Source organism: Telopea speciosissima, chromosome 10 (genome assembly GCF_018873765.1).
Source record: "Telopea speciosissima isolate NSW1024214 ecotype Mountain lineage chromosome 10, Tspe_v1, whole genome shotgun sequence".
In the NCBI taxonomy this organism is placed as follows: Eukaryota; Viridiplantae; Streptophyta; class Magnoliopsida; order Proteales; family Proteaceae; genus Telopea; species Telopea speciosissima.
In genome coordinates this window covers 50,977,186-50,990,543 of record NC_057925.1, presented here as the reverse complement: position 1 = coordinate 50,990,543, position 13,358 = coordinate 50,977,186, and the positions used below count along the sequence as shown (strand labels likewise).

The window sequence follows — 13,358 nt, the reverse complement described above, 5'->3', positions numbered from 1 at the left end:
CAACAAGTGAGCACTAGTGCCTCTTATTTGGTCTCGAGGGGGCAAAAAGAGGGTTCGAGATAAGATAATTCCTTATTAAGGCAGAAAAGCGTGAGTTGGACTTTCTTCCACGACTCTCTACATCCACGTTGCACGCCATACAGATCAACTACTGTTTTTTATCCTTTAATACGTCCCTTGAGTCTGAGCCTTGAGCGTTTGTTTGTTACTCTGTCCCTTAAGGGGTTTTTTAAGCCATCTCAAAACTCTGCCCCCCAAAAAAATTTCAGAATAAAGAATGAGTGAAAATAACCATTTAAATTGAAGCGAGATTGCAGGAGAGAGAGCCATTCACATAATCTAAAGCAATTGTGTTGCTAATTAAAAGCCGAAAGGAGAGAAGAGAGTTCTATTGTATTGTATTTGTGGGCAATAATGGAGAGCAAAGCAAGCATGGTGAACCGTCTTCTTGCTGTGAAACAGAAGTCCGGTAAGAGTTATAGTGAGATTGCGGAGGAGACAGGACTGACCAATGTGTATGTGGGTCAGCTATTGCGGAGGCAGGCTCAACTCAAGCCCTCTACTGTCTCTAAACTTAGGGCTTCACTTCCGGACCTCACCGACGACCTCATCCAGGAGATGATGAATCCTCCTATGAGGTCTTATGATCCTGAAATTATCAGAGAACCTGCAATTTACAGGTGGGTTTTCTTCTGTACTAATTTTTGGAACTTTGATTCCTAAAATTTCTCTATGCATCATAAAAGATGAGATTTTAATGTTTGTACTGGTTGATGCTCTCTGAACTAATTCAAATTTCCCCCTTTGAATGGGCAGAGTAGAGATTCTAACATATTTTTCTGATTCTAAATAGATTTAATGAAGCTGTTATGCATTTTGGTGAGAGCATTAAGGAGATCATCAATGAGGACTTTGGTGATGGCATGTAAGTTGTATTATATTTATTCTTTCAAATCAGAATTTTTTTTAGAGGGTGGGGGGTTATTACTAAGGTTCCCTTTAAAGAATTGGGGTTTTTAAATGAGAGTTCAGATTAAATATTATATAGATTAGATTGATGGGATTTGGTATGAAACTTACGACATTTGATGAGATAGATATTCAAATTTTTCTTCTTAGAATGTATTGATTTGACTTCGTAAATGGGACCACCATCCAATAGCATATTGCCATTAGATTGATGTTGCTGAATCATCATGTTTCCTTGTTCACTTTGTTATTGGAAATGTAATCTCATCATGGTTTGAGGTATTGGATCGGATCGGTCGATTTTGGTCGGATCGGATAGGTATCGATCGAGGCTGATCCCGATACCAATCCGATTCAGTTGAACGGACAGGGGTAAAAATGTTAAAAAAATATTTTTTTTTATAAGAAAACAAGAACGAAAGTGTCATATTTGCCCAAGTTTGGGCGATCCTGAATCGTATCGGCCGATCCGATCCGATCCAATCGATACCGAGATCACGAACTATGAATCTCACCCCAATAATAGAAGTCTTCATTTGATTTTTTTCCCCTTTTGATGGATAAGTCTTCATTTGATGGTTGCACAACTTATCCTGAATACATTGAGGTTCATTTGATTGATTTTTGTTTTTTTTTTCTTCATTTTGGATATAGTATGTCAGCTATAGACTTCTAATGCTCGTGGACAAAATTAAAGGTGCTGATGGGAAAGATCGTGTTGTTGTGACATTTGATGGGAAGTATCTTCCACATTCTGAGATGGTCAGTAATTCCCTTTTTCTTGCTTTCGTATTTTTCCTTGGAATGATTTTACATTTGGTGAATCTATATGAGCAACAACAACAACAAACTCAGTCTTATCCCAATTTAATGGGGTTGGTTACTTGGATCCAAACGAAACAAATGAAATGAAGAAATGGGGAAAAAAGAGGTACATGGTAGTGCTGACGTAGATCACATTCTCAAACAGAAAACTAATTCCCATAAAAGACATGAGTTGTTTTACATTGATCAAACATGTACTTAGGTTTTAAACCTTCAATTGTAATCTTAATTTAATCCTTTTGTCAATAAACAATTTTTCACCTACATGTATTCAAAACAAATCATTTGTCATTAGTTGAAAAAATAAAGTAATATAACTGATTAAATTAGATGATCAGCCAATTATTGCAATATTTTACTTGCATTTAAATCTGATGCATATTGTTTGTTCTTGGATATGTGTGGCTAATAATTGTTTTTCTTGTTGTTCATCGTTGCTGCTCTTCAGATGTCCGAGAATATGGTTTCAAGGATAAGGCAACAACAATAAACGTAATGAAACCCCTCTTTTTGCTGCCTAGGAAGGCATGAACTTCTTCATTGTGGTTGCATTTGACTGTTAGACCTCAGTCTTTTGATGAATAAAGCTCATTAAGAGGAAACTTTCTATCTCTACATTGTAATTGTCTGTTTACATATTTAGTTGAATAAAGGCCATTAATCTCATTTACACTCGTATGAAATTTTACCGAAAAGAGTCACACAATTGTATTTGATGATTGTAACTTCATTTAATGGATCGGACAAGAAATGGAGTAGATAAAAATACCTCTCGTAAGTTACAGCTATTTTCCATTGACTTATATGAATGTTGTTTGCTTAGTTGAAAGGAAAAAAGAAAAATTTTTAAAAAAAACTTCTTTTTTCATCAAAAAAAAAAAAAAAAAAAAAACATGAGTGTGTTGGTTTAGTCCCACATCAGGTGTGTGAGTGTGGTGTGTGTTGTCTATATCCGTCATTCCATGATCCTAAATATCGATTAACCTTTTGGGATTGGTGTGTGGTTTGTGTGATTACACTTTCATCCAAAAAAACAAAAAGTTTAAAAAAGAGTAACAAAGTGGAAGAATATTTCTCCTTCCCTTTTTCCCATTCTCGTTGCTTCTCAATTCTCAACCTTTTACTTGTGTTTGACATTCTCTAGCAATCCTAGTAATTTCTCTAATTAGAAACGTTTTTATAATGAGGCAACAAACAAAATGCAAAAAAAAAAATTCCCAAAAAATGGTAAAATATAAAGATGGTTGCATACATATGATTGAAGAAGACTTATGCAGTTATGCTAGCTTTGAGAGTTCATTGTGAGGGGAGTAACCACATAAACCAAAACCTGCCTGCCTCCCCCAAACTTTGTGTGAAGAAGGGTATTTTACAATTGTAATCTACTTATTATAGAGATTTGACCCTTTGATTGACATGAGGAATGATATTTTTGACCTGTACAATAGGGAATAAGACTTAAGGATGAGGCCGGATTCCAACCACATGATCTCGCATTACTAGCATTACTAGTGGTGAAGAAATTCTTCCTTTTCCATAAGTGAAGAAAAACTTAATCCCTTCAAGAACACAACAAATTTCATATTCATAGAGGGAAAAATATTTGTTGGAGGTTACACTAAAATCTCTATTATTATACTATTGGCCTTCCAAGAAACAGTTTGCATCCCATTTTGTCACATGAGAATACCTAGAAGGGCAATGTCCTTTACAAGGTCCAATGTAGACAACCTATCAACGCAATTCCAATATCTTTTCCTTAATTGGTGTATTAGTTGGTGCTAATCTTTTATGAATGTATGTGCATTTTCTCATGTGGATATAAAAAGTTTGGAAAAATTGTCCATGTGGAAAATTCAACTTTTATAAGAAGATTTAAGCATTGAAAATATACGATCCAAAGCTCAAAAATGATTGGTCATATTGTTGATGTGGAATCCCAAATTTGACAAGTGGCTAATTTGTGGGCATACTATTCCATTTATTGGCTTATCACTAAGGTTGTAAATTTGGCCCTACTAGCCCAAGCCCGAACAGGGCTTGATCTAAGATACCCTAGCCCTGAGGGCAGGGTAGTACTGAGAAATTCTGGCCCTAAATCAAGGCCGAACCAAGCTAGGGTTGAAGCCTTGGGCTGAGCCTGGCATGGCCTAGCGCGACCCTGTTCTTCTTCTTCTTCTTCTCCTTGGACTGGCCCAACCCCTGCATCTCCCTTCCCCCTTCTCTAAAAGAGTTGGACCAGAAATTCATATTTCATCTTCCACTTGTGTTATGCATAATGTTGAAGGTTGAGATGGACAAGGAAGTATATCATGGGTGTTGACTCTCTAGTGGCTTTTAATTTTAGTTGTTCATGTTGAATTCTAATATAATATCTCAAAGCCTATGATATTTTACATGTATTTCTAGTCCCAAGGGTGGGCATGAGGTGCGTAGATCTTTTTGCAGATGTTTGAGTGTCATTATTTTTTCATTTGTGATTGATAAATCCTTTATTTTAGTTAGCGAGCTCTAATCAACCAACAAATCTGGTGGTTTGGCCAATTCAGAAGAACCAGATCAGTCCTCCTCATGCCCAAAGTTGTTCATTGTCAAGGCCAATAAGGGTCAACCCGGCCTGGCCCTGAGGGCAGGTTAGGGTTGCATTTTTTAGGTTCTAAGTCAGGGTCGAGATGGGCCTAGGTCTAGCTAAGGGACTCAAAGTTGAACTGGGGTTTTAAAAAGCCCGGCCCAATCCGACCCATTGCAGCCCTACTTATGAGCTCAACCTCTCTAGGCTCAAAAAGGTTAGACACGTAGAGAGTAGAGACTCATCTCAAGTCAATAGCCTCAAGGGAAATATTTGTTAACAATTAAAGTGGCTAGGGAAAATTATCTATTCCATTTCCTCAAGTTCCTCTAATAGGAGAGTGTAGACCCCACCTGGACAGTATATTCGGGCAGGGGATAGTGTGGTCATTCCCCTCCCCCTCCCCTTCTATTTGAGGAACTTGAGGAACTGGACCAGATAATGATCCAGCGACTAGTGTAATTGGCCATGGGTCAAATTTTACATTCTTTGAGCCCAAGTGGTGTGTAGCGGTAAGATGGAAAATAGGTCATGTTCTATCCATGGTTTAAGGTATCAATATCACATTGGTACCACTTGTACCCGATACCGATACCTATTCAATTCCATCATAGTTGATCATATTGGTCATGGTGTCGGATTTGTGATCGGATCAGCCATTTCAATCGATACTGGTAAAAACCTGCAACTTGCCTTATAACTTAAATTCCGAAATTCTAATTGCTTGATCCCCTTCATTTCAACTCCGATTGACTTGATATTTGGTCTCCCTTAACTGGTTTTAGTAGTTTAGTGTTATTCTTTCTTACACTTTTTTTTGGTAAACTGTTACTTGTTCTTTCACACTTTAAATGAATGATAATATGATATAGTGGCTGATCCTAAAAAATGATCCAGACCATTTCAGACCGAAACAGACCAATTTAACTGATAGGTATTGATATTTGAAGCCGATAGTTGTGACCTTACTCAATTCAATCATAAAGTTAAAGTTGTTAAATAGCGTAGTTTCTGTTAAACAGTATGATTCAATTTACGAGATCAGAGATAGAAATCAAACCCGAACTGTTTATTAAACGATTATACGGTTCCATAACATATGCCACACCCAAAAACCTACTCTTGTAAAAAAAATATAAGTAATTAATTAATATAATTTTACTCTTTATATAAAAAGGCATAAACAATTATTTAATATAAATACACTCTATTTGTTTTAATTTTGAATGAATATTTTTAGAAAAAATATAAACAATTTCATTAATATAGGATGAAGTCATGAGGATATAGAAGATTCTAGAGGATACTATTATTTAGGGAGAAAGAACGCTAATTGGGCATATGCGGTGTGCTGCCCCTGTACCCATGCACAAATACGTCCAAAAATGAACATCGTCGTGCCCCCATCTAAAGATGAAATTTCCTAGGAGCGTGGTGGTCATTTCATGCATCTCTGTATTTGGGCGCAGGGACAGTGTATCCCACACACCCAGGTAACGTTCTCTCTCTTTTTTAATCCAAAAACTCTATAACTGTAGAGTCAGAACCATCCATTCTTTCTGTATTTGACGGTCAAAGAGATGGACTGTTTGGCTAAGGAAAACTTCAATTATGAAAATTTTGACTTCGACATTATTTGAATCCATAATTCCCTCTCACTTTTTGGAAAATAATTTAGCCGAGAAGAATGCTCAAGATCCCAATTTCTAGTTTATTAAAGTTCAAAACCCATGAAGCTCTTGGCCTAAAAGAGCGGAATTTTTTAGATTTATGAGCTACTATTATCCGTCCATCTTAGTTCCATTCCTTACTTTCTACTTGAATCAGGTCTTCCTTATATTTCTGAGCGAAAATTAATGTCTACCCAGTAAAATCTCTGCTTTTCCTACAATAGTTGTGGTTGTCTTAGCATCTGAATCTCTTGGATTTTAACTCTGAATTAAAAAGTTGGGTTCTTGATCTGGTTTCGAATGATCCAGTTAGAGGCATTTTTTGTTCTTGGGAAGTTTCTCTCTGTTTGTATAATAGAAAGTTAGGGTTTTTGTATACTTTGAGACTTTCTAATCTTCTAGCTCTGTTTCCTGAGATTTTCTTTTGACCATAATGGGTACTGTGTCCTTGGGTAATTTTAAGAAGCAAGCATCTTTCTTCCTTCAAGAGAGATACAAAACTATTAAGCTTGCCTTGACTGATGTTACTCCAGCAGAACTGTAAGTATTGCTTTACATGTTTTAATTAATGGATAATAAAATGGATAATTTATATTATAAATTGTGAATAATGGTTTTGGATAAAATAAATAATCTGTTTATTGTTTTCCTCTTTTACAAGTTTGGCTGAGGAAGCAACAGAGAGTGATACATGTGGCCCTGATGCAAAAACAATGACTAGAATTGCAGAGGCATCCTTTGACATAGATGATTATTGGAGAATAGTTGATGTTATTCACAGGAGGTAATTTCAATCAAGTAGATGGAACTAAATCTCGGTCGAAACTGATCGAAATCTCCAAATTGTCTCGGTTTCAGGCCTAGCTGAAACAGAACTCAGAGTTGAAACCCATGGTCGAAACCCAGTGTCGAAACCTCAAAACGAGATCCAACACGTCTCTGTTTTGGGCCTGATCTAAACCAGGTCCGAAACCGAGATCTCAATCCTTGCTCACTGCAATGTTTTAGTAATAAATTACGGCTGTATTTGGAATGCATTCTTGGAATGCATTCTTGGTCAATTTCACATTCTCTGATGGTAAAAACAACTATTTTATCACCAGCGAATGCGAGAAATTAACCTAGAATGCATATCAAACACAGCCTACATTTATTGTTGTCATTGTTTTTTGGATGAAATTTTGCTGCTACACTTGTCGCAGGAACATTACTAAATTTTTTTCCTTGTTTGTTGTCATTTCCTTATGGTTGTTGTTTAGATTTGGGAATTGTAGACTTGTAGTCGCGAATTGGTTTATTATGGTCTTTGGTGCCTTTATATACTTTGAGGAGCTCTCTTCACCGAATACCTTAAGGTTTTGAGTTGGACCCTCCATCGTTTTTTGTAATGTAATAACAAGGGTTTGTCATAATGCAGGTTGTGTATAGTTGACTGGAAGCAATGGAGGCAATCATACAAGTCCTTGGTGTTGCTTGATTTCCTACTCACTCATGGTGCTGAAGACTTTGTTGAAGAATTCCAATGTGACAAGGAAGTCATTGAAGAGCTTGGAACATTTGAACACATAGATGAAAAGGGGTAGTTCTTTAATTTTACTTATTTCAAGTTAAGTTAAGCATCCAAATGACCAAAGTCTAATGCATGGAGAGGAGAAAAGGTTGGTCTCACATCGGTTACCCCTGAGACCTTCTGTCCCCTCATATACTTTGAGTCCCTCCACCCAATAGTTCGAGTATTAGAGCGGATTTTCTCCAATCCTGTGGCAGGTGTCTCCAGAACAGAGGATGAGTTTTGGGAAAATAGTCTCACATTGGTTACCCCTGCGACCTTCTGTCCCCTCATATATTTGTTCGAGCTTTTGGATTGGATACTTATAGTCTACATCTGATCTTAGGCCTTAATATTTACAACCCTTTCCTTCTTCTCATTGTAGTTACTAATTAGTTCTCTTTCCTTCATTATCTTTCTGTTTCTGACTCATTTCAGGTTCAACTGGGGTTCAAATATGCAAAAGAAATCAGAGAGATTACTGAAACTCTTACAGGGTGGAGAGGTACTCAAACTAGCACGTTACAAAGCTCTCAAAGTGACCAAGGAGATCAAAGGCTTTGGCAATTCCATGGCCTCTTCTTCCTCTTCCTCACCAACCTCTGTATATTCAAGAACTTCATCTTTTGGTTCATATTCTAATGGTACTTTGAATGAATCTGATGAACAGAGCAAAAGTGAACAACACCCACCACCCTCTAGGAATCTTAATGAGAAGAACTCAGTAAATGAAGGATTACCATCAGAAAAGCTTTGTACTTACTACACAAATAGTGAAAACAATGAAGGTTTACATCTGTGGGATTCTCCTATTCAGGAATCAGGTTCACTGGTTGATTCTGAGGAAGAAAAAGAAGGAACAAATAATTTCTTTGGTGGAATTTGCTCAAAACTTGGTGCCAGTAGTCCATCAAAATATGAGGGAAATGGGGTTTTCCTTAGAAGCTTCTCAGATGTTGGGAAGGCCATGAAGAAGAAACTTGATCGTCAGTTCTCCTTGAGATATTGAGAAGTGCTTTTTCTCTCATATTACTGTTTTTTATTATGCATTTAATCTCTTTTTTTTCCCTTGGGTGTAGCTATTGTATATGTAACTTATGATGTACATGTACACAATAATGTGATGCCTGTGTAATTTGTAAGGGAAAATATTGTTGTAACCAAGTTTGGTTAAAAAAATTTGTAACTGTATATTTTTACCTTTTTAGTATAATACATTTTTTTTCTTCAATTAGGGTAAATTAATCCTATCATTTTACATGTCAATTTGAGAAAACGGGCAAAACAATGACAGATCTTGATAGAAACATAATGATAAAAATCTATTCTTACTATTGATTTGAAGGACTTTTAAAATTAAGAGCAGGGCAATCAAAAGAAGGTTACAATAAGTTCAGTATTTTGGTGACAACAACATAATCTAATAATCATAATAAAGTTCTCATATGCTTATAGTTTAAGTAGTAAATCAGTATTTACTCAATAACGATGATGAAATAATGGTCTAGGTTTGTTTTATTTCAGCTGTCACATAAGGAAAAAGTTTTCCTACACTGTGAGTGGAGGCAAAAGGACACTCATCTAGGGTTATAAAGGTTTTGCCCCCTAAGTACGAAGTCGATAATACCAACCCCCCATTGTTCCCCGATAACCTCTGCACACCATCCAAACCCCTCGATCAAGGGAGAACCCCTTGGCCATGGGTGAAGGCAAACTGCCCCCATCACATAATTAGTGTTACCAACGGGGGATACCAACTTGCTAAACTTGTAAACTCCCTCGAGTTATGATGCAGTGTGTCGTCAAAACTTCCCAATATTACATGATGTGAACACCCCAAATGTTTTTTCAAACATTGTTCTTGTTGAGACGAATGTGCAATCACGAGAATGAAGAAACGCATACAATCACACACAAATGCAATGAATTTACCATGATTCAGCACGATTGCATACATCCACCTGATAAATCAGAGATCTTTTTTATTAACTAGGAAAAGGTCTACACCTCTCTACTAGGTTTTTCCCTAAAGTGACAATAAATAGGCACCCTAAGAACCCTAACTCTATGCAATTGTAATTTTATCCATGTACATAGAATTAATCAACAATCAACCTAATGAAACATATACAAGTCCAATAATAACTGTGTAGGCCTTATAAAATATAAGACATAAACCCTGCAATTCCATCATTCTCTTAAAACACTGCTCAAAACATCTCAAGCTTAAGATATTAAACAACTACCTTAATTAAGACACTATGCAAGTGCTTAAAACATAATGAAGTGGGGGAATGAAACCACTTTCAAAAGCCTTCTACATCCTTTTTTTCTCCTCCACTACATTCTTTTGGGGAGAATCACTAATGCTCCTTTAGCATGCATTTCAAGTGCAATCATCTTATTTTCTTGTGGTTTAAGTCAATGTTGAAATCAATATCCACTAACACAGTGATTCACTAAATCCCAAAATCCACAATGAAATTTTGAGAAAGTGGGAAGAGAATCATTATGTTACTCTAACTTAAGCTAGGCTAAGGGATGCCTTTTGTCTAAGATACTAACAAAAAACAAATTTTCATTTTGAGTTTTCTAACTCTTGCAAAGACCCAATTCTGTAAATAGCTGCTAAGGTTCTAACTATAATTGTGGATTATCCCAATGGTTAAAAGAGCATCCTAGTGCATGAGGCTTTCGCTACTGCATTATGTACAGTGGAAATAAGATAGATACATCTGAGGAAGGATAGATCCTTCCAAGTATGTACAGTGGTGAAAGTTCATATTTTTAAAATTATCAGTTGCATCAGTTAAAACAAAAAAAAAAAAAAAAGTATTTATAAGATTCCAAGGAATAGGATGATTATTTGTAGGATTCACATCCTCTACTTCCATCACTTGTACTTCCATCACTTGTACTTCCATCCTACTTCCAAGCCCTATGAGAGCGCCATCAGGACTGACTTGTATCCAACGGTTGACAACAGTCAAATTCAATTTTTTTCAATTTCATCCATGTCATGATTGAACTATCTTAAACCCCCACTCAAATCGGTTTAAAGGGCCTCCCTCAAACCGATCCCAACCCACCCTTAAACCAAGCATTAGGGTTTGGATCGTTTCAAACAAAAAACCCCAAATATCTCCTTCATGCTTCTCTTTTTCTTCCCAAAAACGCAGAGCAGAGCAAGAGAGGCCCTAAAACGAGTTGAAATCGCCGAGACCGTGAGTGGGAAGTGGGGCGGAAGGAACTGGACGACCTAAAACTCTGAGTTGCCTTAAAACTCTAAATTGCCTCACCATCTGTCACCATCCATCGTTCTTTATTTCGAACGAGAAGCCCTAGAGCTTCATCCATCCATCCATCGTTCTTCTCTTCTTCTTCCCAAAAATGCTATCAAACTAAACTCATCTCATATTCAGAAATCGCCATTTCATTTCGATTGAAAAACCTTAAAACGAGTTGCATCATTTCGTTCTTCTCTTTTTTTTTTTTAATTTCACAGGGTCAGGATACTGGAAGTGAAGAGATGCTGAACTATTTGCAATTTGATCAAATTTAATTCTTTTGTACTAATAAAAAATCCAGGCTACAGTATATAGAGGCTACGAATCTCTGGAAATCTGATTAGAACGATGAAATACTTTTTTGACTTGTTGCTCCACCCTAATATACTTTCGATTTTGGCCTCAAAAAATGTCGAATAATCACCATTGTTGAGGTCACATCATGTTATAAAGTGTAAGGATTAGGGACCAACTCAACTCCATAGAGAGATCCAGACATTTATTCATCATATGACCCTCCAATGACATGAGCAGTGAAAACAGAGAAGTATTCAGAAGTTGTAACTGGAGAAGAGATAAAAAGAAAGAAAAAAAAAAAGTAGAACTTGTTAATGGATTCTCTGTGTTACAACATTTTCTCTGTTTAACTAGTGAAATCTTTCAACCCCGCAATCCATCAAAGTTCTTCACTTCTGAATTTCAAAGTCCAAAAGAGAACCTTACACAGGAGTAGGAAAATGCAAAGAGGAAAGGAAATTGGATTTCTCCTTTTTCTTGCTCTTAATCCACTCTCTTCTCTCCATCTATATCTCATACTATTCCTACAAGCTTCTGTGATAAAATCCCAATTGAATCGCCTTTCTCTCTCCAGAATTTAGTTGAATCTTCTCCTCTACACCGTCTGCTTCTCTGCAAATCCGAAAAGCTTTAGTTTAGAATCTCCATTAGTCTTTTCCTGAAAGTTTATGTGGTTATGGGCTTCTTCTCTGCTCTGCGTTTTTGGGAAGAGGAAGAGAAGAACGAGCAAAATCTATTTGGAGATTTTTGTTTGAATTGTTTAGACCCTAGTTTGGTTTAAGGATAGGTTGGGTTGGTTCAGTTTGAGTAAGGATGATCCGATTTGAGTGGGGGTTTAAGGTGGTTCAATCATGACATTTAAAAAATTTTGAATTTGACTGGTGTCAACCATTGGATATGAATTACGCCAGTTGGCACTCTCATAGGGCTTGGAAGTAGGATGGAATTACAAATAATGGAAGTAGAGGATGTGGATCCTTCCCATCCTTGTAGAACTCCAAATAGCTCCGCTTCCTTTGTGTCCTTTGTTGGGAGATCACCTGCATCTACGAGGAATGAAACACTGTGACCTTAGTTAGTAAGTTCGGGAACGGCAATTGAACGGGAACGGATACGTACGGCAATTAAACGAACTAGACGGTAATACTACTTTTCAAAAATCCGACTTCATAAAATGCATACGGTAATAATACGGTACGCGTTTAATACAGGTATAATACGGCATAGACGGCAATAATACTTTTAAAAAAACGGACATATATTCATTATATAACATGCATTCACCACCTAATAAACAAAATAATATCATGATTTTATTAACTAAAATAAACACAATAATATAATATGCTATATAACATCTCTAAGATTATCATTTAACATACCAAAATATCAATAATCTACAATAAATGAATGTAGATTGTCTGAAAATGACATGAGCAAGTTGATTACCTTATCATTAAATCATTCTTCCAACATTACATTTCTTTCTATCTACAATGAGATAACCATATATTTTTAACCAGATGTGTTCTTGTGAAGGGGGGTGAGTCCCCCACTAATTAACCAACACAAGACAAGAGGGAGAGTTCCAGATATGGATCTCCACTGTACACATTAGCTACAAGAGACAGAAAAACAAGAATAAAATAGAATAGAGATTGAGCCGTTCTCGCCAATATCACACTAGATTCATTTGCTTCACTACCACCATCAAAGCTCAAAGACCAGAGAAACAAGAGGAGAGTACAAGACTTAAGTGCCGCTTTGTTGAACGGAGATGGCGAGGATGATTGGAGATGGAGGGCGGCTACTGTTGCCTGCTACGGTTGGATGTTCAACGCAAATCGAAAGGGACGAAAGGGAAAGTGAAATCGTTTCCCTAAATTCTAATCTTTTGGGTAATTTTTTTTTTTTTTTAAAAACGTATAATATGTGTATTATACAAGTATAATACTCAATCAATTAAAAAACATGTTTTTTTATAAAAATACAAAAAAATATGAAAACGGAAGTATTATACGTTTAAAAATACGGGGACGCGTATGATACGCGAATTTACCAACTAAGACTGTGACTTGGCTTTGCAGTCCAGAGAATATCTACACCAGGAAATAGAGAGGAAAAGCATGAAAAAAACACACCAAAATATAAAAAAGTCAAAGAAATATAGGGAAAAAGCACTTACCTGGATC

At 36.4% G+C, this 13,358-nt stretch overlaps 1 protein-coding gene and 1 pseudogene across 1 annotated transcript; both read left to right on the top strand.

The window, feature by feature from the left end:
• The first annotated feature begins 344 nt into the window (after positions 1-344).
• Positions 345-2,389, top strand: LOC122642695 (annotated as a pseudogene).
• Positions 2,390-6,408: 4,019 nt separating this feature from the next.
• Positions 6,409-8,591, top strand: LOC122643705 (epsin-3-like). The gene is made up of 4 exons (XM_043837300.1): positions 6,409-6,573; positions 6,695-6,817; positions 7,451-7,612; positions 8,021-8,591. The coding sequence occupies exons 1-4, from the start codon at positions 6,467-6,469 to the stop codon at positions 8,589-8,591; spliced, it is 963 nt and encodes a 320-aa protein (XP_043693235.1). The 5' UTR covers positions 6,409-6,466.
• The last annotated feature ends 4,767 nt before the right edge of the window (positions 8,592-13,358 follow it).